General features: G+C 39.4%; 1 protein-coding gene across 2 annotated transcripts in view; it reads right to left on the bottom strand.

The window, feature by feature from the left end:
• Positions 1-22,613, bottom strand: part of HSPA4 (heat shock protein family A (Hsp70) member 4) — a 66,530-nt gene that overhangs the window by 23,300 nt on the left and 20,617 nt on the right. For both annotated transcript variants that reach the window (XM_037003553.2, XM_037003555.2), the window contains 4 exons: positions 21,307-21,429; positions 8,577-8,676; positions 7,810-7,943; positions 5,577-5,821 (listed from right to left, as the gene is read on the bottom strand). In XM_037003553.2, coding sequence (XP_036859448.1) covers positions 5,577-5,821; positions 7,810-7,943; positions 8,577-8,676; positions 21,307-21,429 — 602 coding nt within the window. The remainder of the gene's footprint in view (positions 1-5,576; positions 5,822-7,809; positions 7,944-8,576; positions 8,677-21,306; positions 21,430-22,613) is intronic.

Below are 22,613 nucleotides of genomic sequence, written 5' to 3' on the forward strand. Positions count from 1 at the left end.
AAGTGGGATTTATTCCACAAATGAAAGGATGGTACAATATTCGAAAATCCATCAACATCATACACCACATCAACAAAAAGGACGAAAACCACATGATCATTGCAATAGAAAAGGCATTTGACAAAATTCAACACCCATTCATGATTAAAACTCTCAATAAAATGGGTGTAGAGGGCAAGTGCCTCAAAATAATAAAGGTCATATATGACAAACCCACAACCAACATCATACTTAACAGTGAAAAGCTAAAAGCTTTTCCTCTAAGATGGGACAAAGACAAGGATGCCCACTCTCCACTCTTCATTCAACATAGTACTGGAGATACTAGCTATGGCAATCAGACAACACAAAGAAGTAAGAGGCATCCAGACTGGCAACGAAGAAGTTAAACAGTCCCTGTTTGCAGATGACATGATATTATACATAAAAAGCCCTAAAGAATCCACTCCAAAACTACTGGAACTAATATCTGAAAACAGCAAAGTTACAGGATACAAAATTAACACACAGAAATCTGTTGCATTCTTATACACTAACAATAAACTAGCAGAAAGAGAAATCAGGAAAACAATTCCATTCACAATTGCATCAAAGAGAATAAAATACCTAGGGATAAACCTAACAAAGGGAGTGAAAGACCTATACCCTGAAAACTACAAGACACTCATGAGAGAAATTAAAGATTCCATTAAATGGAAATACAGACTACTATGCTCATGGATAAAAAGAATTGATATTGTCAAAATGGAAATCCTGCCTAAAGCGAACTAAAGGTTCAAAGCATTCCCTATCAAAACACAAACAGCATTCTTCAACGAACTAGAACAAATAGTTCTACAATTCATATGGAACCACAAAAGACCCCGAATAGTCAAAACAATATTGAGAAGGAAGAATAAAGCTGGGGGGATTACGCTTCCGGACTTCAAGCTCTACTACAGAACCACAGTAATCAAGACAATTTGGTACTGGCACAAGAACAGACCCACACACCAATGGAACAGACTATAGAGAGCCCGGGTATAAACCCACACATATATGGTCAATTAATGTATGATAAAAGAGCCATGGATATACAATGGGGAAAAGCCTCTTCAACAACTGGTATTGGCAAAACTGGACAGCTACATTCAAGAGAATGAAACTGGATTAGTATGTAACCCCACACACAAAAGTAAACTCGAAATGGATCAAAGACCTGAATGTAAGTCATTAAACAATAAAACTCTTGGAAGAAAACATAGGCAAAAATCTCCTGAATATAAACATGAGCAACTTTTTCCTGAACACATCTCCTCAGGCAAGGGAAACAAAAGCAAAAATGAACAAACGGGACTACATCATGCTAAAAAGCTCTGTACAGCAAAAGACACCATCAGCAGAGCAAAAAGGCATCCTATAGTATGGGAGAATATATTTGTAAATGACATATCCAAGAAGGGGTTAACATCCAAAATATATAAAGAACTCACACGCCTCAACACCCAAAGAGCAAATAACCCTCTTAAAAAATGGGCGGAGGATATCAGCAGACACTTCTCCAAAGAAGAAATTCAGATGGCCGACAGGCACATGAAAAGATGCTCCACATAGCTAATAATCAAGAAAATGCAAATTAAAACCACAATGAGGTATTACCTCACACCAGTTAGGCTGGTCAACACCCAAAATACAAGAAGCAACAAATGCTGGTGAGGATGTGAAGAAAGGGAAACCCTCCTAACACTGTTGTTGGGAACATAAATTAGTTCCACCATTGTTGAAAACAATATGGAGGGTCTTCAAAAAACTAAAAATAGAAATACCATTTGACCCAGAAATTCCACTCCTAGGAAATTACCCAAACAAAACAAGATCCCAGATTCAAAAAGACATATGCACCCTTATAGTTATCACAGCACTACTTACAATAGCCAAGATATAGAAGCAACCTAAGTGTCCATCAGTAGATGTGTAGATAAGGAAGATGTGGTACATATACCAAAATGGAATATTATTCAGCCATAAGAAAACAAATCCTACCATTTGCAACAACATGGGTATTTTGCTCAGTGAAAAAAGCCAGGTGGAGAAAGATAAGTACCAAATGATTTCACTCATTTCTGGAGTATAACAGCAAAGCAAAACTGAAGGAAGAAAACAGCAGCAGACTCACAGACTCCAAAAAGGGAGTAGCGATTACCAATGGGAAGGAGGTGGCAGGGTGAGTTGGGGGGGAAGGTGAGCAAGGGAGGCAGACAGGGATTAAGGGGCATTATGATTAGCACACATGTTAGGGGAGTCACGGGGAAGGCAGTGTAGCACAGAGAAGACAAGTAGTGACTCTACAGCATCTTACTACGCTGATGACAGTGACTGCAATGGGGTGGGGGGGGACTTGATAATATGAGTGACTGTAGTAACCACAATGTTGCTCATGTGAAGCCTTCATAAGTTTGTATATCAATGATACCTTAATAAAAAATATATCATGCTAAATAAATAAATATACAGAGCAACTAGGACAGAGAAACCAAAACCCAGGACCCACAATAAAAACAATATCCACCACAAATACAAATGGGAAGAGACAAACCAACAGGAACAATTTCTGTACAGTATGAGCATCTGTGCAAAAGGATGCAGAAAAAAAGCAAGAGGGCACATAATGGATCTGAAAATTCCAGAATAACCAAACTAAGCAGGCCCCTTCCTAAACAGCAGCTGAAATCAGGACGGACTGCCACACTCCAGAAGAAGAGCTTGAAAGGTCTTCAAGACGGTGTACTGAAGGGCCGTGGTAAGAAGAATCAAGAAAACTGTCCACAGTAACCAACTTAAACTCCCCTTCAAGAAGGGCCACTGTGAGGAAAAACTGATGTTAAGAAAATCCAAACTGAGCAGAACAGGAGAGACAAAGGAAGATGTGATGGAGGGAAACAAACCAAGAAGTTAAGCCACATTTTAAAAAAGTATTTCATAAAAACAAAAGAGAGCACTCTGGAGCAGTGAAATTAGAAAAACTCTTAAATGACACTTCCCTTCTAACACGTTCAGGAATACTTACTTAACATGAAAATGGTTTAGAAGAACAGGCAAAGCCACAGAGACAGCAGACTGGTAACTTGCTAGGGTGCAGGGAGTCCGCGGGTAATGGAGATGCCTAAGGAACACAGGGTTTCTTTCCGGGGTGATAAAACCATTCTCAGTTTAGATAGTGGTCACTGCTGTACAACCCTGTGAATATACTAATGAACTGTACACTTTATAAACTATGTACCAATGAAAAAACAATAGCAAAAGATGAAAATGAATACAAATCAAAATTAGAAAAACTCAGAAAAGATTGAGAAATTAAGGAACAAATGTCAGAAAGGAAAACTAACCTATAAAAGATACCAGAGTCAAGTAGCCCAACAGAGAATGGCACAAAGGAATGAATGGAGAGAAAATAGCAAACACAGGAAAAACACAGGCAAGAGATCCAGCAAACTAATCGAGGAGTTTCCAAAGACAACGAGCAAAGAACAAGAATAAAACAAATAACTGAACAACGTAATTCAAGAAAACCTACTTGAAATTTTAAAAATTGTGAAACTATACTGAAAAAACACACTGCATATCTGGGAAAAAATGGTCCAAAACCAACTCCAAAACATACTCTACTAAAACTCCTAGACTTTCAAAGAAAAAAAAAATTGGGCATCTGGAAAAAGAACAAGTAAATAACTGAAAAATGCACTGTCACAATTTGACAGCAATGCTATATGCCAAGAGAAAATAGAGTATTGCTCCATTTAGAAAATCCAAGGGGAAAAATAGGAGCTAAGGATGTTCTGTCCAGCTAAAGTGACTTTTTAAGTATGAATATGGGAAAGTGTCACTAACATGCAGGAACTTAAGGAACACTATTCACACATGCCATTCCTTAGGAATATGTAGGAGAATGCCCTTCAACAAACAAATGATGAACAGACATTAATATAAAGCTATCACTTTATATTCACTAGGATGCAATCACTGAAAAACATGAAAATAACAAGCGTTAGCAAGGATGTGGAGAAATCAGAACCCTTGTAACACTGCTGATGAGAAAGTAAGATGGTGTAACTCCTGAGGAAGGTAGTTTGGGATTCCTCAAAAAGCTAAACGTAGAATTACCATGTAACCCAGCAATTCTCTTAGGTATATACCCAGAAGAACTGAAAATAAGATATTTAAATGCTTTTCATGAAAATTCTTAAGACACACCATTCACAATAGCTAAAGAGTGTAAATAACCCAAATATCCATCAACTGATGAATGGATAAATAAAATGTGATATATATATATCAATACAAATGGAGTATTATTTGGCATCAAAAGCAATGAAGTACTATTAAAACATGCTGCAATGCAGATGAACCTAAAAAAACATTAAGTGAAAGAAGTCATACACATGTTGTATGATTCATTCTCCATTTATATGAAATATCCAGAAATAAGTAAATCCATAGAGATACCAAGTAGACTGGTGGTTGCCAGGTGTGAGAGGCAAGTGGTAATGGGAGGAAACTGCTTAATGGGTAGGTGGTTTCACTCTGGGGTGATCAAATGTTTTGTCATTGGAGAGCAGTAGTCATTGCACAACACTGTGAATACACTAAATGCTACTTAGTTAGTTGTTCACTTTGAAATGGTGTGTGAATTTTACCTCTCCCCAAAAAAGTTATGTGCTCTGACAATACAGACACAGTACACTGCTTTAAAAAAAGAAACAGTACATAGGCTAATTAACTATTTTCAGATTTGAAGAATTATAAACTACCTACAAGGATCTATTTGGCTCTTACACTCACATAACATTCATTCCACTGACAATTTCTGAAACTCTGCTATACCCCAACCTCCCAGCCCCAGTAACACACACACACACAGACACACAAAGCTGCTGCCACTTAATAAAAATGAAGATCATCCTTTCAAGGAAAGGAGAGAAGTGAGTACAAACTGATTATTAGCTGCAATAATCTAATTTCAGCACAGTTAAAGTAATTCCAACTCCATCTCAATTTTTGAGACCACCACCCCAAACAAGCCATCAGTCTGGTCTAAAATTGTACTAGCAGAGTTCACATCTAAAGAACATCACACTCTTATCATCCAAGCAACCCAACCAGATAACACATCTGGATGTTTCTGAGGATAGCCCTGAAATGTCAATTACCCAGAATTCTTATAGCTCTCTACAAAACCAGCTATTGTCCCTAAGTGATCCTGAACTACTCAAAAGCACTAATCTCTGAATCAATGACTAGATCAGATTCAATATAATTCTGCATTAAAGTACTTTATCCTTATTTTATGAAAACAACTCATATATAATACCTGCACATATAAAGAACTACCAACTTCCTAGAATATTCAATTAATGAGAACAAAAACATTAGTCTGCATTAGAATAACTAAGCCCAACCTTCGCATAGAAGGCAGGACCCTGAATGCCCTGATTTATACCTACAGAATGAAGTTACCATGTAACAAGCATGATGATTTCAACAATTAGCTAATATAAGTGGAGAAATCATAGTTCAGTTTAACATCAAAATATGGTTACCTATTCATAATTCCGGATACATCGACATCATTCATAAAACATTCGATGCTCAAAGGAAGGTCTGAAGCATTTGCACTCATCAACTTCTTGAGTTTCTCACACTCTTGAGACAGTCGTAATAATGCACGGATTTTTGACTTTATGTCTAGCTTGTATTTCTTCCCAAACTCTTCACAGAAGTGATTTACTAACACCTCATCAAATTTTCTGCCTCCCAGTGTTGTGTCAAATGCAGTGGCCAAAACCTTAGAAAAAAGACAATTAATTCAAAACCATTCCATTTAGAGTTTTATCATATATATTAAAATGGTAAGCTGCAGTGGTGGGGAGGGAGGAGTACTCTCAGGCTCAAGTAAGGAAGGTGTGTACGCTTTTTAATGACTGTCACAACCACTGTGAAAAGAGACACTGTAAGCCCCAATTTACAGATGATGCTACGGCCTAGACAGGTCAGATAATCTCCAGGTCACAAAGCTACTAAGCGAGAGCAGCAAAATTCAAACCCTAATCTTTTCAATTCTAAAACCCATGCCCTCTCCACTACAGCAACCTGACTCTAAAATGCAATTACATTTCCAAGGCCAAATATGCCAACATGCCATTACAGTTCTGTCTTATCACTACCACAAAACTGAGTAATACCAAAGGCCCAGCTGTATGCAGCGTACTCCCAGTAAAGATGTTAACACTTTATTTAACTCACAGCCATTTGTTTCTACTTAGTAAAGAAGTCTTATTAACTTGGGTTATCGACTCTACAAATCTCTAGCAGATTAGAGACAATCTAAATCTAATCAGATTCAATAGAAAATATGCCAACTAAGTGATAACATCTTTATAAAGAAAGAAAATCAATAGAAACAATGCCTTCAAAGAATGTTAAATGTCATGGGGAAATATTCTTAATACGTTAACTGAAGAAAAAGAAAAACAGGACACAGACCTGAAGACAGTGTAATTCCAATTTTATTTCCTTAAAAGACTAAAATGAAATACCAAAATTTTACCAATAGTAAAACCATGAACATTTTTTCTTTATATGGGAATGTTTTCCAAGCTTGGAGATGTTTTTACATAAAGGGTTTTTATAATTAAGAGTTTAATTATAATTGGAAAACTAAGGTGACAGCTGACAGTGAAGGGTAACTTAGAAAAGAAAGATATGATCACTAATGCACATCTCTTTGACCCAAAGCCTGGACTTAATTATGGCCAGTACCTTCTGTTTATAAAAAGGCAAAAGTAGAGAACAGTGATTAAACATGAACCATTACACATGGTCCATCATTTTTATATCTGTGAAAATCTTGAACCTCTTATTTGCATACCATCCCCAAGATTTGCCTTAAATAAAAACCTAGAAACAAATCAAAATACAAAAGAGAAGAAAGTCTAGTTTTCAAAGAAACAGAACTTTAACAAATAGTCTCAAAATGCCCTCCAAATCTAACAGACATTTAATCTGGGGATACAGAGTCCCTCCTACCAATCCCCAAACTAGAGTGAGAAAGCCAATTTAGACCTTGGTACCGAGAACCTTGATACACAATTCAGATAGTTAAAGCAAAAATTCAAAAAAATCCTTGGTTCTTAGTTCTAAACGAAATCACCTAGCTAGAGAACTGATTTTATATCCCACTGTGGAACTAGCTCATATCTGCAAATTCAACTGCAACTATGATCATCACTTGGCTCCTGGTCTCTGAAACTGCTCGACTTCTCTGTGCACAAAACTGCTTTCTCCAGAGCTCTAAGCTTCCCAGAAATCGAGAATATTACTTCTAATCTGGTTTCTTTGGGCCATCCAAATTCTAATCCCTCCAACCCTTTTCCAGAACAATCAAAACCTTATGAGCAAAAAGACAGTATCTTTATCCTAACTCTCAATCCTCAGTGTAAAATACACAAAAGAGACTCAATGTCCAAGAATCCTCCTAATAAACAAGTTAATTATTTTTTTTTACATTATACATAAGAAAAAGGAAGCTCAGGAATCCTAAGAGCTTTTCCTCAAGGTCTATGGTCTTTGCTTCACACCATGCCAACTCTTGATAAATTATTTGGGACTTACAACCTCCACCCCACCCCTAAATACCTAGTTTCTAGTTCAGATGGCTCATAGCAAGTCTCTATTAGTGAAATGAAATTCTTTAACCAATTATTTAAATTCTCTCTCATAAATTCCTAATTATCATACACTTGTAATACAGTCTTTTAGAAAGAATTCACTTACTTTAAGTTTTCCTCTATTAAATGCACACACAGAAACTTGGTAAGAAGAATGCCCCATGTCTATGAAAACCACATTTCTTGGTTTCTCTTCTAAGGCAGGAAGATCTTGCTTATAGATTCCATATGCAAGAGCAACTATGTAAGAAAAAAATATAATTCAACAAAAATTCACTTAAGTAGGGAAAAAACAGATCATATATCTAGTGAATGGGACTGCATCATATGCTATTTCAGAAAGAATTGGGTTCTCTATAAGCTTTGCATAATTTATTCATGAAAAACATTAACTTCAGATTTAAATGCTGACATCCACTTAGACTTCCTTAACACTTCCAATTTCCAGTTCCAATAACTTTAACAATTTTCCCCAAACCACTTCCTTCACTTTTTCCAGATTTCTTCTGCCCTTGTGCCAATCTCAACATTCTCACATATCCTATCCCTGGGATTTTGCTTTACACCCATTCCTCTGATCCGACCAGTCCACAAGGTGGAGAAATAAGGTCAATCCTTAAACCAAAACATTGCTCCAAATACACGGTAAATGTCTTCCCTTCCAAACAAGCATTGAGTAAATACCAAAGAAAGTGTCAAGAAGATACAGAAAAAGTACTGGTACAATGAATTCTTATGTGACAAACTATCCAAAAATATTATGATACATGGGTGGTAAGTGCTCCAAGCAAAATAACAAAAAACCCTAAGGTTTTAAGACTTCACAACCTTGAAGACTAAACAGGTCAAAAATTGTAATTAAGTCTCTCTTACCTGCAGTAGTTTCATTCATTAATCGCAGGCAATTGAGACCAGCAATCTGTGTTGCATCCATCACTGAACGTCTTTCTGCATCAGTGTAAAAACAAGGAACCTACGAAAAAAGTTAATGGTTTACTCTATTATGGAGCTTACTCATTTAAAATTCACCTGCCAAAAAAAAAACAGTAAATCCAGAAACGCCCTCAAATACCTACCGTGACTTATTCTGTATATGATCAAGGAAGTATCTCCAATCAGTAGGGGAGGTTAGAATAATGAGCACAGTGAGAGGACAAATGGATGGATAGCCATCCAGAAAAAAGAATGCCGTATCCCTACTGCACACCTCACACCAAGACGTTTCAAATACAGGATTTAAATATATTCTAAAAAGTCATCAGTACCCGAATGAAAGGACATATTTACAGAGTGGGAAAGCATTTTCGAAATATAAAACAAACCCCAGAAGTAAAAAGCAGGGCAAGGATATTAACATATTTGACTCATAAAAAAATTCTAATGCCCAAATGGGAAAAAAATTTGCAACTCACAGCATAACAAGGCAAACGGCTAACCTATGCAGAACTGCAAATCAACACGAAAACCATAAACTTAAAATGAGCAACAGATAGGTACATTTCACAGAAAGGGCAATTCAAAATGGCTCTTAAATTTTAAAATGTTTAACTTCCCCTAAAGAATAAAATATTAAAATCACATAACACTTTGATACCATTACTCACCTATTAGAATTAGCCAACAGACGAAATAAGCTACGTTGGTGAGGCTGTGGTCAAACAAACCCTCCAATACATTATCAGTATAAGTATAAATTAGTACAAATTCTTTAAAGGGCAATTAAACAATAACTGAAAATTACAAATATATATATCTTGTTCTAGCACTGCATTTCCAAGAATTCAGTCTATAATCCTACAAACTTATAACAGCAAAATTATTTGTTTAAATGTACTTATTTTGGCATTCTTTACAATTAAAAAAAAAAACACCCTGGAAGCCCAACAAAAAGAGACTGGTTAAACAGAATACAGCACATGCATGAACTGAAATACTCTGCAGCTGCTAAAAGGAATGAAATACTTCTTTACTGCTACGGAACAAATGTAACATAAACTGTCCAAAATTCATTAAAAGCATAATGAATGTTAAGAAGGACCTATACATGTTTGCTTGAGTACATAAAACCTCTGTACAGTTCTATAACTAAGTGGCGTAACTGGTAACTTGTGGAAAGAAAAAACTATTTAACTAGGTAGCATAGGGTGCTGAAGTTTCCCATACACCCTTTCTACACATTTTATTTTGAACACTAGGCCTATTATTGCTTTTCCAAAACAACAAAATTTACGTTTTACCAGTAATCAATTTACAAATAAAGCAAAATACAGCCAGGGTCTATTTATTCACACAGCCATCAGATATACCGTGGTACAGCAGCTGGAGCAGTGACTGTGCAGAAAACAGTTCCCACCAAGGCTGGAGGCTCACAGGGCCTGATGGCAAGGCCGGCCCTTCCCTGGCATCTCCCTAAATGTTAACAGTGGCTCTCTGTGCCTAAACTGTTTGTACAATGCAGTTTATGTTGAATACCTATTTTCCACTAGGGACTTTGAAATTTTGAAAAATGCTAGAAATGGGGTACTAAAATAGGGTGTCGTGACTGACCACAAAAGAAACCGTAGATTCCTAGCCTCAGGCAAAACATCCCCATGTTTCACATGTGTTCTCACAACTTGTTGCTGAAAAAATTAAGTGCATCTGGTCTGTCCCCACTAAAAGGGGACTCTTGGAAGCTTACACCTAATTTCCCCCAGACATCATCCATGTAACTTTTCCCACTGTTTTCATTTTGCATCCCTTCACTGTAATCTTAGCTGTGAATATAGTTACATGTTGAGTCTTGCGAATTCTCCTAGCAAATCAGTGAAACTCAACATACCCTTGAGGACCCCCAGCATATGACCTTTTTTTTTTCAATCTTCTATTTTTTTTTTAATTATGGTGTCATTGATATCACTCTTATGAAGACTTCACATGAAAAACATTTTGGTTACTATATTCACCCATTATTATCGATTCCCCCCACACATGGCATTGTAGTCACTGTCCATCAGCGTAGTAAGATGCCACAGAGTCACTACTTGTCTTCTCTGTACTACACTGTCTTCCCTGTGACACACACACACGTGTGCCAATCATAATACCCCTTGAACCCCTTCTCCCTCCCTCCCCCCCCCACATAGCCTCCCCCACCCCTCCCCTGTGGTAACCACTAGTCCCTTCTTGGAGTCTGAGAGTCTGCTGCTGTTTTGTACCTTCAGTTTTGCTTCATTGTTATACTCCACAAATGAGGGAAATCATTTGGTACTTGTCTTTCTCCACCTGGATTATTTCATTAATACCCTCTAGCTCCATCCATGTTGTTGCAAATGATAGGATTTGTTTTCTTCTTATGGCCGAATAATATTCCATTGTATATATTACCACATCATCTACTGAAAAACACTTAGGTTGCTCCCACATCTTGGTTACTGTAAACAGTGCTACAATAAACATAGGGGTGCATGTCTTTTTTAATCTGGGATCTTGTTTTCTTTGGGTAATTTCCTAGGAGTGCAATTTCTGGGTTAAATGTTATTTCTACTACAGTTTTTTGAGGAACCTATATACTGCTTTCCACAACGGTTGAACTAATTTACATTCCCACCAGCAGTGTAGGAGGGCTCCCCTTTCTCCACATCCTTGCCAGCATTTGTTGTTCCTTGTCTTTTCAATGTTGGCCATCCTAACTGGTGTGAGGTGATATCTCATTGTGGTTTTAATTTGCATTTCCCTGATAATTAGCAATATGGAGCATCTTTTTATGTGCCTGTTGAATTTCTAGTGCCATCTGAATTTCTTCTTTGGAGAAGTGTCTGTTCAGATCCTCCACCCATTTTGTAATCAAGTTATTTGTTTTTTGGGTGTTGAGGCATGTAAGTACTTTATATATTTTGGATGTTAACCCCTTGTCGGATAAGTCGTTTACAAATATATTCTCCCAAACTGTACAATACCTTTGAACTTGATCCCAAAAGATGGAAAAGCCACTAAGACATTCTGCCTTTTTACATAAACTTTACTTCTACACTGAGCCTGACTCAGGATCAAAGTCAGGGCACTAGACGGGGAGATGGGGACCACTGCGAGACACCAACAGAACTGGGGAAAGGCAGAAAGCATCTAAGAAATACAGTGCCTGTACTGAATATGAGCTCTTTAAAGGAAGTAGCATATTTACTCTTTGCACCCCCAGAATGTGGTACACAGCCATAATCCAATTCTCCCATTCAAAACCTTACTAGATGGCAAAAAAACAAGGAATCCACTAGACAAAAAGACCATAGGTGGGGGTGAAAACATCTAACACTCCTTGCTGTGCCAATCAATGCACCAACATTAAGACAACAGAAGTCAGGGAGCTGGATTATCAGGTAACTGCAGAGTGAGGAGATTCAGCGGCAAAGCCAACACAGCCACTCAAATTGCAAAAATCCCTGAGAACTCCACCATACAAGCACAAAGCCACAAAGATCCAGGCTTCCATCTAAATAGGAATATGGAAAAAACAAGACGTAGTCAACTGTGCCTTGTCTTTGTGCTAAAAACAGAAACAGCTAAGATACAGAGATAGAAATGGAGAAAAAGACAGCATTTTTAATTCAACCAATTCGATCAATGAGTGGCTGCTGTGTGCAAAGCTCTATGCTAGGTGCTAGGAAGAATCAAGAAAGAAGCAGGCTTTGAGATAAGCCTTTAAAAAGGCAGCATAGAGGGGGGCGGAGCCAGGATGGCGGCGTGAGTAGAGCAGTGGAAATCTCCCAAAAACACATAGAGCTATGAAAATATAACAAAGAAAAATCTTCCTAAAATAGAGACCACAGGACACAGGACAACATCCAGACCACATCCACACCTGCAAGAACCCAGCGCCTTGCGAAGGGAGTAAGATACAAGCCCCGGCCCAGCGGAACCCGAGCGCCCCTCCCCCCGGCTCCCGGCGGGTGGAAAGAAACCGGAGCGGTTTTTTTTTGGCGAGAGGTTTTTGGAAGCCTTAAAGGGACGGGCCCCCGTTGCTAGGGAGGCAGGGTGGCGGGACCGGTGAGCAGGTGCCTGGGACGGGCGCCTGAGGACAAAGAATATCCCGCGTTTCTCCCTGCGGGACCGGCGAGTGGGTGCCTGAGACTGGCGCCTGAGGACGGAGGAAATCGCGCGTTTTTCCCCATTTCTTTTTCTCTTTTTGGCGAGCGCTTTTTGGAAGCCTTAAAGGGACAGGGACCCCGGTGCTAGGGAGGCAGGGTGGCGGGACTGGTAAACGGGTGCCTGGGATCGGCACCTGAGGACAAAGAATATCCCACGTTTTTCCCTGCGGGACCGGGGGCGAGTGCCCGAGACCGGCACTTGAGGACAAAGGAAACAGCGCGTTTTTCCCCCCCCTTTTTTTTTCTCTTTTTTGCGAGTGCTTTTTGGAAGCCTAAAAGGGACAGGGACCCCGGTGCTAGGGAGGCAGGGCGGCGGGACTGGTGAGCGGGTGCCTGGGACCAGAGCCTGAGGACAAAGAATATTGCGTGTTTTCCCCTGTGGGACCGGTGGGCAGGTGCCTGAGACCGGCACCTGAGGACGGAGGAAATCGCGCGTTTGTCCCCTTTTTTTCTCTCTTTTTGGCGAGTGCTTTTTGGAAGCCTTAAAGGGACAGGGACCCCGGTGCTAGGGAGGCAGGGCGGCGGGACTGGTGAGCGGGTGCCTGGGACCAGTGCCTGAGGACAAAGAATATCGAGCGTTCCTTCCCTGCGGGACCGGTGGGTGGGTGCTTTTTGGAAGCCTTGAAAGGACAGGGACCCTGGTGCTAGGGAGACAGGGCAGCAGGACCAGTGAGCGGGTGCCTGGGACCGGCACGTGAGGACAAAAAAAAAAAAAAAAGATCCCGTGTTTTTTCCTTTTTTTTTCTTTCTGTTCACTCTCACTGTTGCTGTTGTTGTTTTGGTTTGGAGAGTGCTTTTTGGAAGTCTTAAAGGGGCAGGACAGGTCACTTAGACCAGAGGCAGGGAATCTGGGGATCTCTGGGCACTCTAACCCCCTGGGCAGCAGGGAGCACAGAGGCCCCTTACGGAGATAAATAGCCCCCCGGCCGCTCCCCCTCCAACGAGGCTCCACCATTTTGGAGGAACAGCCCCAGCCAGGCCAAGCCCACAGCAACAGCGGAGATAAACCCCAAAGCAACTGGGCAGGAAGGAGAAGCCCGGTCTGCGCACAGCTGCCCAGCACAAGCCACTAGAGGTCGCTATTCTCCCAGGAAAAGGCCACAAACCAACAAGAAGGGAAGCTCTTCCAGCGGTCACTTGTACCAGCTCTGCAAACTATCTCTATCACCAAGAAAAGGCAAAACTACAGGCAGACAAAGATCACAGAGACAACACCTGAGAGGAAGACAGACCTAACTAGTCCTCCTGAAAAAGAATTCAAAATAAAAATCATGAACATGCTGACAGAGATGCAGAGAAAAATGCAAGAGCAATGGGATGAGATGCAGAGAAAAATGCAAGAGCAGTGGGATGAGATGCAGAGAAAAATGCAACAGCAGTGGGATGAAGTCCGGAAGGAGATCACAGAGGTCAGGAAGGAGATCACAGAAGTGAAACAATCCCTGGAAGGATTTATAAGCAGAATGTATAAGATGCAAGAGGCCATTGAAGGAATAGAAGCCAGAGAACAGGAACGTATAGAAGCTGACATAGAGAGAAATAAAAGGATCTCCAGGAATGAAACAACGCTAAGAGAAATATGTGACCAATACAAAAGGAATAATACTCGTATTACAGGGATACCAGAAGAAGAAGAAAGAGGAAAAGGGATAGAAAGTGTCTTTGAAGAAATAATTGCTGAAAACTTCCCCAAACTGGGGGAGGAAATAATCGAACAGACCATGGAATTACACAGAACTCAAAACAGAAAGGATCCAAGGAGGACAACACCAAGACACATAGTAATTAAAATGGCAAGGATCAAAGACAAGGAAAGAGTTTTAAAGGCAGCTAGAGAGAAAAAGGTCACCTATAAAGGAAAACCCATCAGGCTAACATCAGACTTCTCGACAGAAACCCTACAGGCCAGAAGAGAATGGCATGATATACTTAATGCAATGAAACAGAAGGGCCTTGAACCAAGGATACTGTATCCAGCACGACTATCATTTAAATATGATGGCGGGATTAAACAATTCCCAGACAAGCAAACGCTGAGGGAATTTGCTTCCCACAAACCACCTCTACAGGGCATCCTACAGGGACTGCTCTAGATGGGAGCACCCCTAAAAAGAGCACAGAACAAAACACACAACATATGAAGAATGGAGGAGGAGGAATAAGAAGGGAAAGAAGAAAAGAATCTCCAGACAGTGTATATAACAGCTCAATAAGCGAGCAAAGTTAGGCAGTAAGATACGAAAGAAGCTAACCTTGAACCTTTGGTAACCACAAATCTAAAGCCTGCAATGGCAATAAGTACATATCTCTCAATAGTCACCCTAAATGTAAATGGACTTAATGCACCAATCAAAAGACATAGAGTAATAGAATGGATAAAAAAGCAAGACCCATCTATATGCTGCTTACAAGAAACTCACCTTAAACCCAAAGATAAGCATAGACTAAAAGTCAAGGGATGGAAAAACATATTTCAGGCAAACAACAGTGAGAAGAAAGCAGGGGTTGCAGTACTAATATCAGACAAAATAGAGTTCAAAACAAAGAAAGTAACAAGAGATAAAGAAGGATACTACATAATGATAAAGGGCTCAGTCCAACAAGAGGATATAACCATTCTAAATATATATGCACCCAATACAGGAGGACCAGCATATGTGAAGCAAATACTAACAGAACTAAAGAGGGAAATAGACTGCAATGCATTCATTGTAGGAGACTTCAACACACCACTCACCCCAAAGGATAGATCCACCGGGCAGAAAATAAGTAAAGACACACAGGCACTGAACAAGACACTAGAACAGATGGACCTAACAGACATCTATAGAACTCTACATCCAAAAGCAACAGGATATACATTCTTCTCAAGTGCACATGGAACATTCTCCAGAATAGATCACATACTAGCTCACAAAAAGAGCCTCAGTAAATTCCAAAATATTGAAATTCTACCAACCAATTTTTCAGACCACAAAGGTATGAAAGTAGAAATAAATTCTACAAAGAAAACAAAAAGGCTCACAAACACATGGAGGCTTAACAACATGCTACTAAATAATCAATGGATCAATGAACAAATCAAAATAGAGATCAAGGAATATATAGAAACAAATGACAACAACAACACTAAGCCCCAACTTCTGTGGGATGCAGCGAAAGCAGTCTTAAGAGGAAAGTATATAGCAATCCAGGCACACTTGATGAAGGAAGAACAATCCCAAATGAATAGTCTAACATCACAATTATTAAAACTGGAAAAAGAAGAACAAATGAGGCCTAAAGTCAGCAGAAGGAGGGACATAATAAAGATCAGAGAAGAAATAAACAAAATTGAGAAGAATAAAACAATAGCAAAAATCAACGAAACCAAGAGCTGGTTCTTTGAGAAAATAAACAAAATAGATAAGCCTCTAGCCCAACTTATTAAGAGAAAAAGAGAGTCAACACAAATCAACATAATCAGAAATGAGAATGGAAAAATCACGACAGACTCCACAGAAATACAAAGAATTATTAAAGACTACTATGAAAACCTATATGCCAACAAGCTGGAACACCTAGAAGAAATGGACAACTTCCTAGAAAAATACAACCTCCCAAGACTGACCAAGGAAGAAACACAAAAGTTAAACAAACCAATTACGAGCAAAGAAATTGAAACAGTAATCAAAAAACTACCCAAGAACAAAACCCCGGGGCCGGACGGATTTACCTCGGAATTTTATCAGACACACAGAGAAGACATAATACCCATTCTCCTTAAAGTGTTCCACAAAATAGAAGAAGAGGGAATACTCCCAAACTCATTCTATGAGGCCAACATCACCCTAATACCAAAACCAGGCAAAGACCCCACCAAAAAAGAAAATTACAGACCAATATCCCTGATGAATGTAGATGCAAAAATACTCAATAAAATATTAGCAAACAGAATTCAACAGTATATCAAAAGGATCATACACCATGACCAAGTGGGGTTCATCCCAGGGATGCAAGGATGGTACAACATTCGAAAATCCATCAACATCATCCACCACATCAACAAAAAGAAAGACAAAAACCACATGATCATCTCCATAGATGCTGAAAAAGCATTTGACAAAATTCAACATCCATTCATGATAAAAACTCTCAGCAAAATGGGAATAGAGGGCAAGTACCTCAACATAATAAAGGCCATATATGATAAACCCACAGCCAGCATTATACTGAACAGCGAGAAGCTGAAAGCATTTCCTCTGAGATCGGGAACCAGACAGGGATGCCCACTCTCCCCACTGTTATTTAACATAGTACTGGAGGTCCTAGCCATGGCAATCAGACAAAACAAAGAAATACAAGGAATCCAGATTGGTAAAGAAGAAGTTAAACTGTCACTGTTTGCAGATGATATGATACTGTACATAAAAAACCCTAAAGACTCCACTCCAAAACTACTAGAACTGATATCGGAATACAGCAAAGTTGCAGGATACAAAATTAACATACAGAAATCTGTAGCTTTCCTATACACTAACAACGAATCAATAGAAAGAGAAATCAGGAAAACAATTCCATTCACCATTGCATCAAAAAGAATAAAATACCTAGGAATAAACCTAATCAAAGAAGTGAAAGACTTATACTCTGAAAACTACAAGTCACTCTTAAGAGAAATTAAAGGGGACACTAATAAATGGAAACTCATCCCATGCTCATGGCTAGGAAGAATTAATATCGTGAAAATGGCCATCCTGCCCAAAGCAATATACAGATTTGATGCAATCCCTCTCAAATTACCAGCAACATTCTTCAATAAATTGGAACAAATAATTCAAAAATTCATATGGAAACACCAAAGACCCCGAATAGCCAAAGCAATCCTGAAAAAGAAGAATAAAGTAGGGGGGACCTCACTCCCCAACTTCAAGCTCTACTACAAAGCCATAGTAATCAAGACAATTTGGTACTGGCACAAGAACAGAGCCACAGACCAGTGGAACAGATTAGAGACCCCAGAAATTAACCCAAACATATGTGGTCAATTAATATTTGATAAAGGAGCCATGGACATACAATGGCAAAATGACAGTCTCTTCAACAGATGGTGCTGGCAAAACTGGACAGCTACATGTAGGAGAATGAAACTGGACCATTGTCTAACCCCATATACAAAGGTAAACTCAAAATAGATCAAAGACCTGAATGTAAGTCATGAAACCATTAAACTCTTGGAAAAAAACATAGACAAAAACCTCTTAGACATAAACATGAGTGATCTCTTTTGAACATATCTCCCTGGGCAAGGAAAACAACAGCAAAAATAAGCAAGTGGGACTACATTAAGCTGAAAAGCTTCTGTACAGCGAACGACACCATCAATAGAACAAAAAGGAACCCTACAGTATGGGAGAATATATTTGAAAATGACAGATCCGATAAAGGCTTGACGTCCAGAATATATAAAGAGCTCACACGCCTCAACAAACAAAAAACAAATAACCCAATTAAAAAATGGGCAGAGGAACTGAACAGTTCTGTAAAGAAGAAATCCAGATGGCCAACAGGCACATGAAAAGATGGTCCACATCGCTAATTATCAGAGAAATGCAAATTAAAACTACAATGAGGTATCACCTCACACCAGTAAGGATAGCTGCCATCCAAAAGACAAACAACAACAAATGTTGGCGAGGCTGTGGAGAAAGGGGAACCCTCCTACACTGCTGGTGGGAATGTAAATTAGTTCAACCATTGTGGAAAGCAGTATGGAGGTTCATCATAATGCTCAAAACAGACCAACCATTTGACCCAGGAATTCCACTCCTAGGAATTTACACTAAGAACGCAGCAATCAAGTTTGAGAAAGACAGATGCACCCCTATGTTTATCGCAGCACTATTCACAATAGCCAAGAATTGGAAGCAACCTAAATGTCCATCGGTAAATGAATGGATAAAGAAGATGTGGTACATATACACAATGGAATACTACTCAGCCATAAGAAGTGGAAAAATCCAACCATTTGCAGCAACATGGATGGAGCTGGAGAGTATTATGCTCAGTGAAATAAGCCAAGCGGAGAAAGAGAAATACCAAATGATTTCACTCATCTGAGGAGTATAGGAACAAAGGAAAAACTGAAGGAACAAAACAGCAGTGGAATTACAGAACCCAAAAATGGACTAACAGGTACCAAAGGGAAAGGAACTGAGGAGGATGGGTGGGCAGGGAGGGATAAGGGGGGGGGGGAGAAGAAGGGGAGTATTAAGATTAGCATGCATGGTGGGGAGGGAGAAAGGGGAGGGTGGGCTGCACAACACAGAGAGGACAAGTAGTGACTCTACAACATTTTGCAAAGCTGATGGACAGTAACCATAATGTGGTTGTTAGGGGGGACCTGATATGGGGGAGAGCATAGCAAACATAGTATTCTTCATGTAAGTGTAGATTAAAAATTTAAAAAAAGAAAGAAAGAAAGAAAAGGGGGATTACTCCTTGATAGGATAAAACTATTGGTAAATCAAAGATCAACGCATGCTTTAAATATCCTTAATGTTGATCACTTAAAGGGTGTCAGATGATCAGCTATGGAGGTACTCTTTTCTGATAATATTCCTTTCTCTTAATAAAAAAAAAAAAAAGCAGTTACTGTGTGCTGACCTCCAATGAGTTCTGCACAGTGGTATAGAGGGCATGTCAAAGTGTGGGCAAAGGGTCTGTTTGTTTCTATGCAGAAGATAAGGCCTAGCTTGGATACCCAGAAAATGAACTAAGATACCATATGAGGAGGAGCTTCCGGCATCAGCACTCTCTGGAGGACTTGTGCCGGGGGATGATCATCAAAAAGCCTCCACAGGGATCCGGACGATGCTGCGATTGTGGCTGCATCCAGCCCACCGTCTCCTGGACTTGCCATTGGAATGAGGAGGGAGATGTCTAGGCTGGCATGTGCATACAGTGAGACAACGAATTTGACCGGATCTGTACTGTTGGAACTCAACCAGGAGTCGGGAGGGGTGCAAGGTGTAGCACTCCAAAATCTCATGATAGACTATCTATGGTTAAAAGAACATATGGGAGGTGAACAGATCCCAGAAACGGGCTGCTTTGTCTGATTTCTCTCAGACTGTTCAAGTACAGTTGGACAATATCCATCATATCATCGACAAATTTTCACAAATGCCTAGGGTGCCTAAATGTTTTTCTTGGCTTCACTGGGGATGGATGGTAATTATAGATTTGCTTTGTTTATGTCACCGTATTCCTATGTTAATATGTGTGTGCAAATTAGTTAGTAGTTTAAAACCTATACATACTTAAGGTACTCTACAAGAAGATATGTCAAAGAAATAATCAATCCTCCCATGTTTCCTTCATATGCTACCTCTATAGCTTTTCTTCTTCCTTCCTAATTACAACCCTTAAATAGAATTCGTGCCTCATATCGAATTTACCGAGTATCATAATTCCTCCAGGTGGTAAAGATACCTCGAGACAAGTGCTGGGCATAGAAGCCACAGGGCATAAATCTGCAAAGAAGTAAAAAGCTAACCTTTGCAAACAATATGGCTTCTCTCTCACTTACCAACTTTACATTTCCCTGTATGGCCCCGGAAGATGACTGGTTAGCCAGAGACGGGTAAGATTCCTCAAGGGAGGAACAACCTAAGACAGGCACAGTCGCAGGGGGGCCATCAGGTGAGAATTTGGGGATCAACAGAGGTGAGGCTCAGAACCTCACCCCCCCTGCTTTGAGAGAAATCTTCTGCATCCGTGGATGTCTTGCTGCCCTTGTCTAGCCTGGATTAATACTTAGTCCATAGGCATACACCTGATCATCTGATCATCTACATTTGCCTTCTTACAGCACTAAACTATGTTTTCTACCTTTATCTTGCATCTACCTACCACTTCAGCATTTTATTAAAAATAATAATAATAATAATAATAATAGGAGAAATGTGGGATCAACATATAAATCAAGTACAAAAATCAAACGAATATTCATATTTGACCTGATTGTTTATAGGTCATAATGCATGATCAAAACCGAAAGTTTCTGTGATGAATGCCCTTGTATTGTTCACCATGTAAGAACTTATTCACTATGTAAGAATTCGTTCACCATGTAAGAACTTGTTCGTTATGCTTCAGAAGATTGGAGACTGACGAGAATTAGGCTTGAGATGGATTAATGATTGTACATTGAGCGTTCACCCCCCTATACTGAATTTTATTGTTGTTAACAACCATTTGATCAATAAATATGAGATGCCCTCTCAAAAAAAAAAAAAAAAAAAAAGGCAGCATTACAGAGGACGCCTGAGCAAAAAACAGAGAGCAGAAAAAAATATTCAAGAAAATGAATACTAGTTTGATAAATTCTTAAAATAGCCATTACAACCTATGACAAAAAATAATTTCATTTGCAATTAACAGCTTTATCTCTGTGCTTATTCGTCAAGTCCCCAATAATGTATAAGGATCCAACTCACCGAGACAACACAGTCCACAACAGGTTTCTTAAGAACACTTTCTGCCGTCTCCTTCAGTTTGGACAAAAGCATGGCAGTCACTTGCTCTGTGGTAAAGTTTCGCTCTTCCTCCATGTATTTCACCTGCAATAAAACAACAAAAAGATCTAGGACTTATGTTTCTTCAAGCCCTAAAAGCCTAAAATGAGCAATGTCTAACATCAAGACATTGATGTTATTATCTCAAGATAATAACATTATCTCAAGAATATTATCTCAAGAAGGAACTGAAGAAAGCTAGCTAGGAAAGCAAAAATAACTTGGAAGGTCATTTTAGCTTTTTAACATGCTTGTCAAAAATGATACCTGGAGATGAGGACGACTGTATAAACAATATGCAGTGACCACCAACAAAACCTGAGACGATCAGCTGTGCAGAAGCAAACCGATGTAGCTCACCAAGACTCACACTGTCCCTCCACAAAGGGGTCTGGAAACTATTTTACCACCAGGCATACTACGTATGCTTTACTGTGGTTATTTGTGCTGACTATTACCACCTCCCCAGTTAGAATCCAATCTTACCTGAGAGGATGGTTTTTGTCAAATCTGTTCACTGTCATAGCCCCAGCACCTAAGACCTGACTCAATACATACCTCTTGAATTAGAGTAAATGATGAACAAAGCCTCAAGATAACCTACCCTGGATAAAACTCTCCAACTCTGACAGGAGTTCCAAACTTTAAATGTTGAAAGACTGCCTATGATAAGCGCCACTGCACATAACCATAATTTCAAGCTACAAACCGTACCAGAAACACCATTCTCTTCTTTTAGCTGCTGCTCCAGCTCAGGTTAGACACCACCTTCTCCTTGCTGCCTCATCCCCCAATGCAACCGTCATTTATTCTGGTTTGGAATCTCACTGGGTTTTCACTTCATTGTGTAAGGAGGATGGGAAAATACCTGTCTCCATCAGCCTCCTTCTAAGCTAGTTCTTCTTCCCTATTTGCTTAGCCCTTAGTCAATTCCTCCACTCACATACCCAGATCCACTTGTCCCCCAGGTCTTCTCCCTGGTTTCTTTCTCCTTTGGCTCTTAAAATGCTTATGACTAAATCTGACAATATCCGTTCTATTTCTATCTTCCATTTTCTCATCTTCCTTTTTTTTCCCTTTTTCCCTCCCATGCACTCCAAATTTATTACTAGGCCATTCACACTGTTCTAAGATTATTGCCACAGATATCCTAAGTAAACGCAGTGATCATTCTTCAGTTATGAGATCTTCATGTTTAAATTCAAGCGAATTCTCAGGTACAACAGCAC

This window comes from Manis javanica, chromosome 14 (genome assembly GCF_040802235.1).
Source record: "Manis javanica isolate MJ-LG chromosome 14, MJ_LKY, whole genome shotgun sequence".
Classification (NCBI taxonomy): Eukaryota; Metazoa; Chordata; class Mammalia; order Pholidota; family Manidae; genus Manis; species Manis javanica.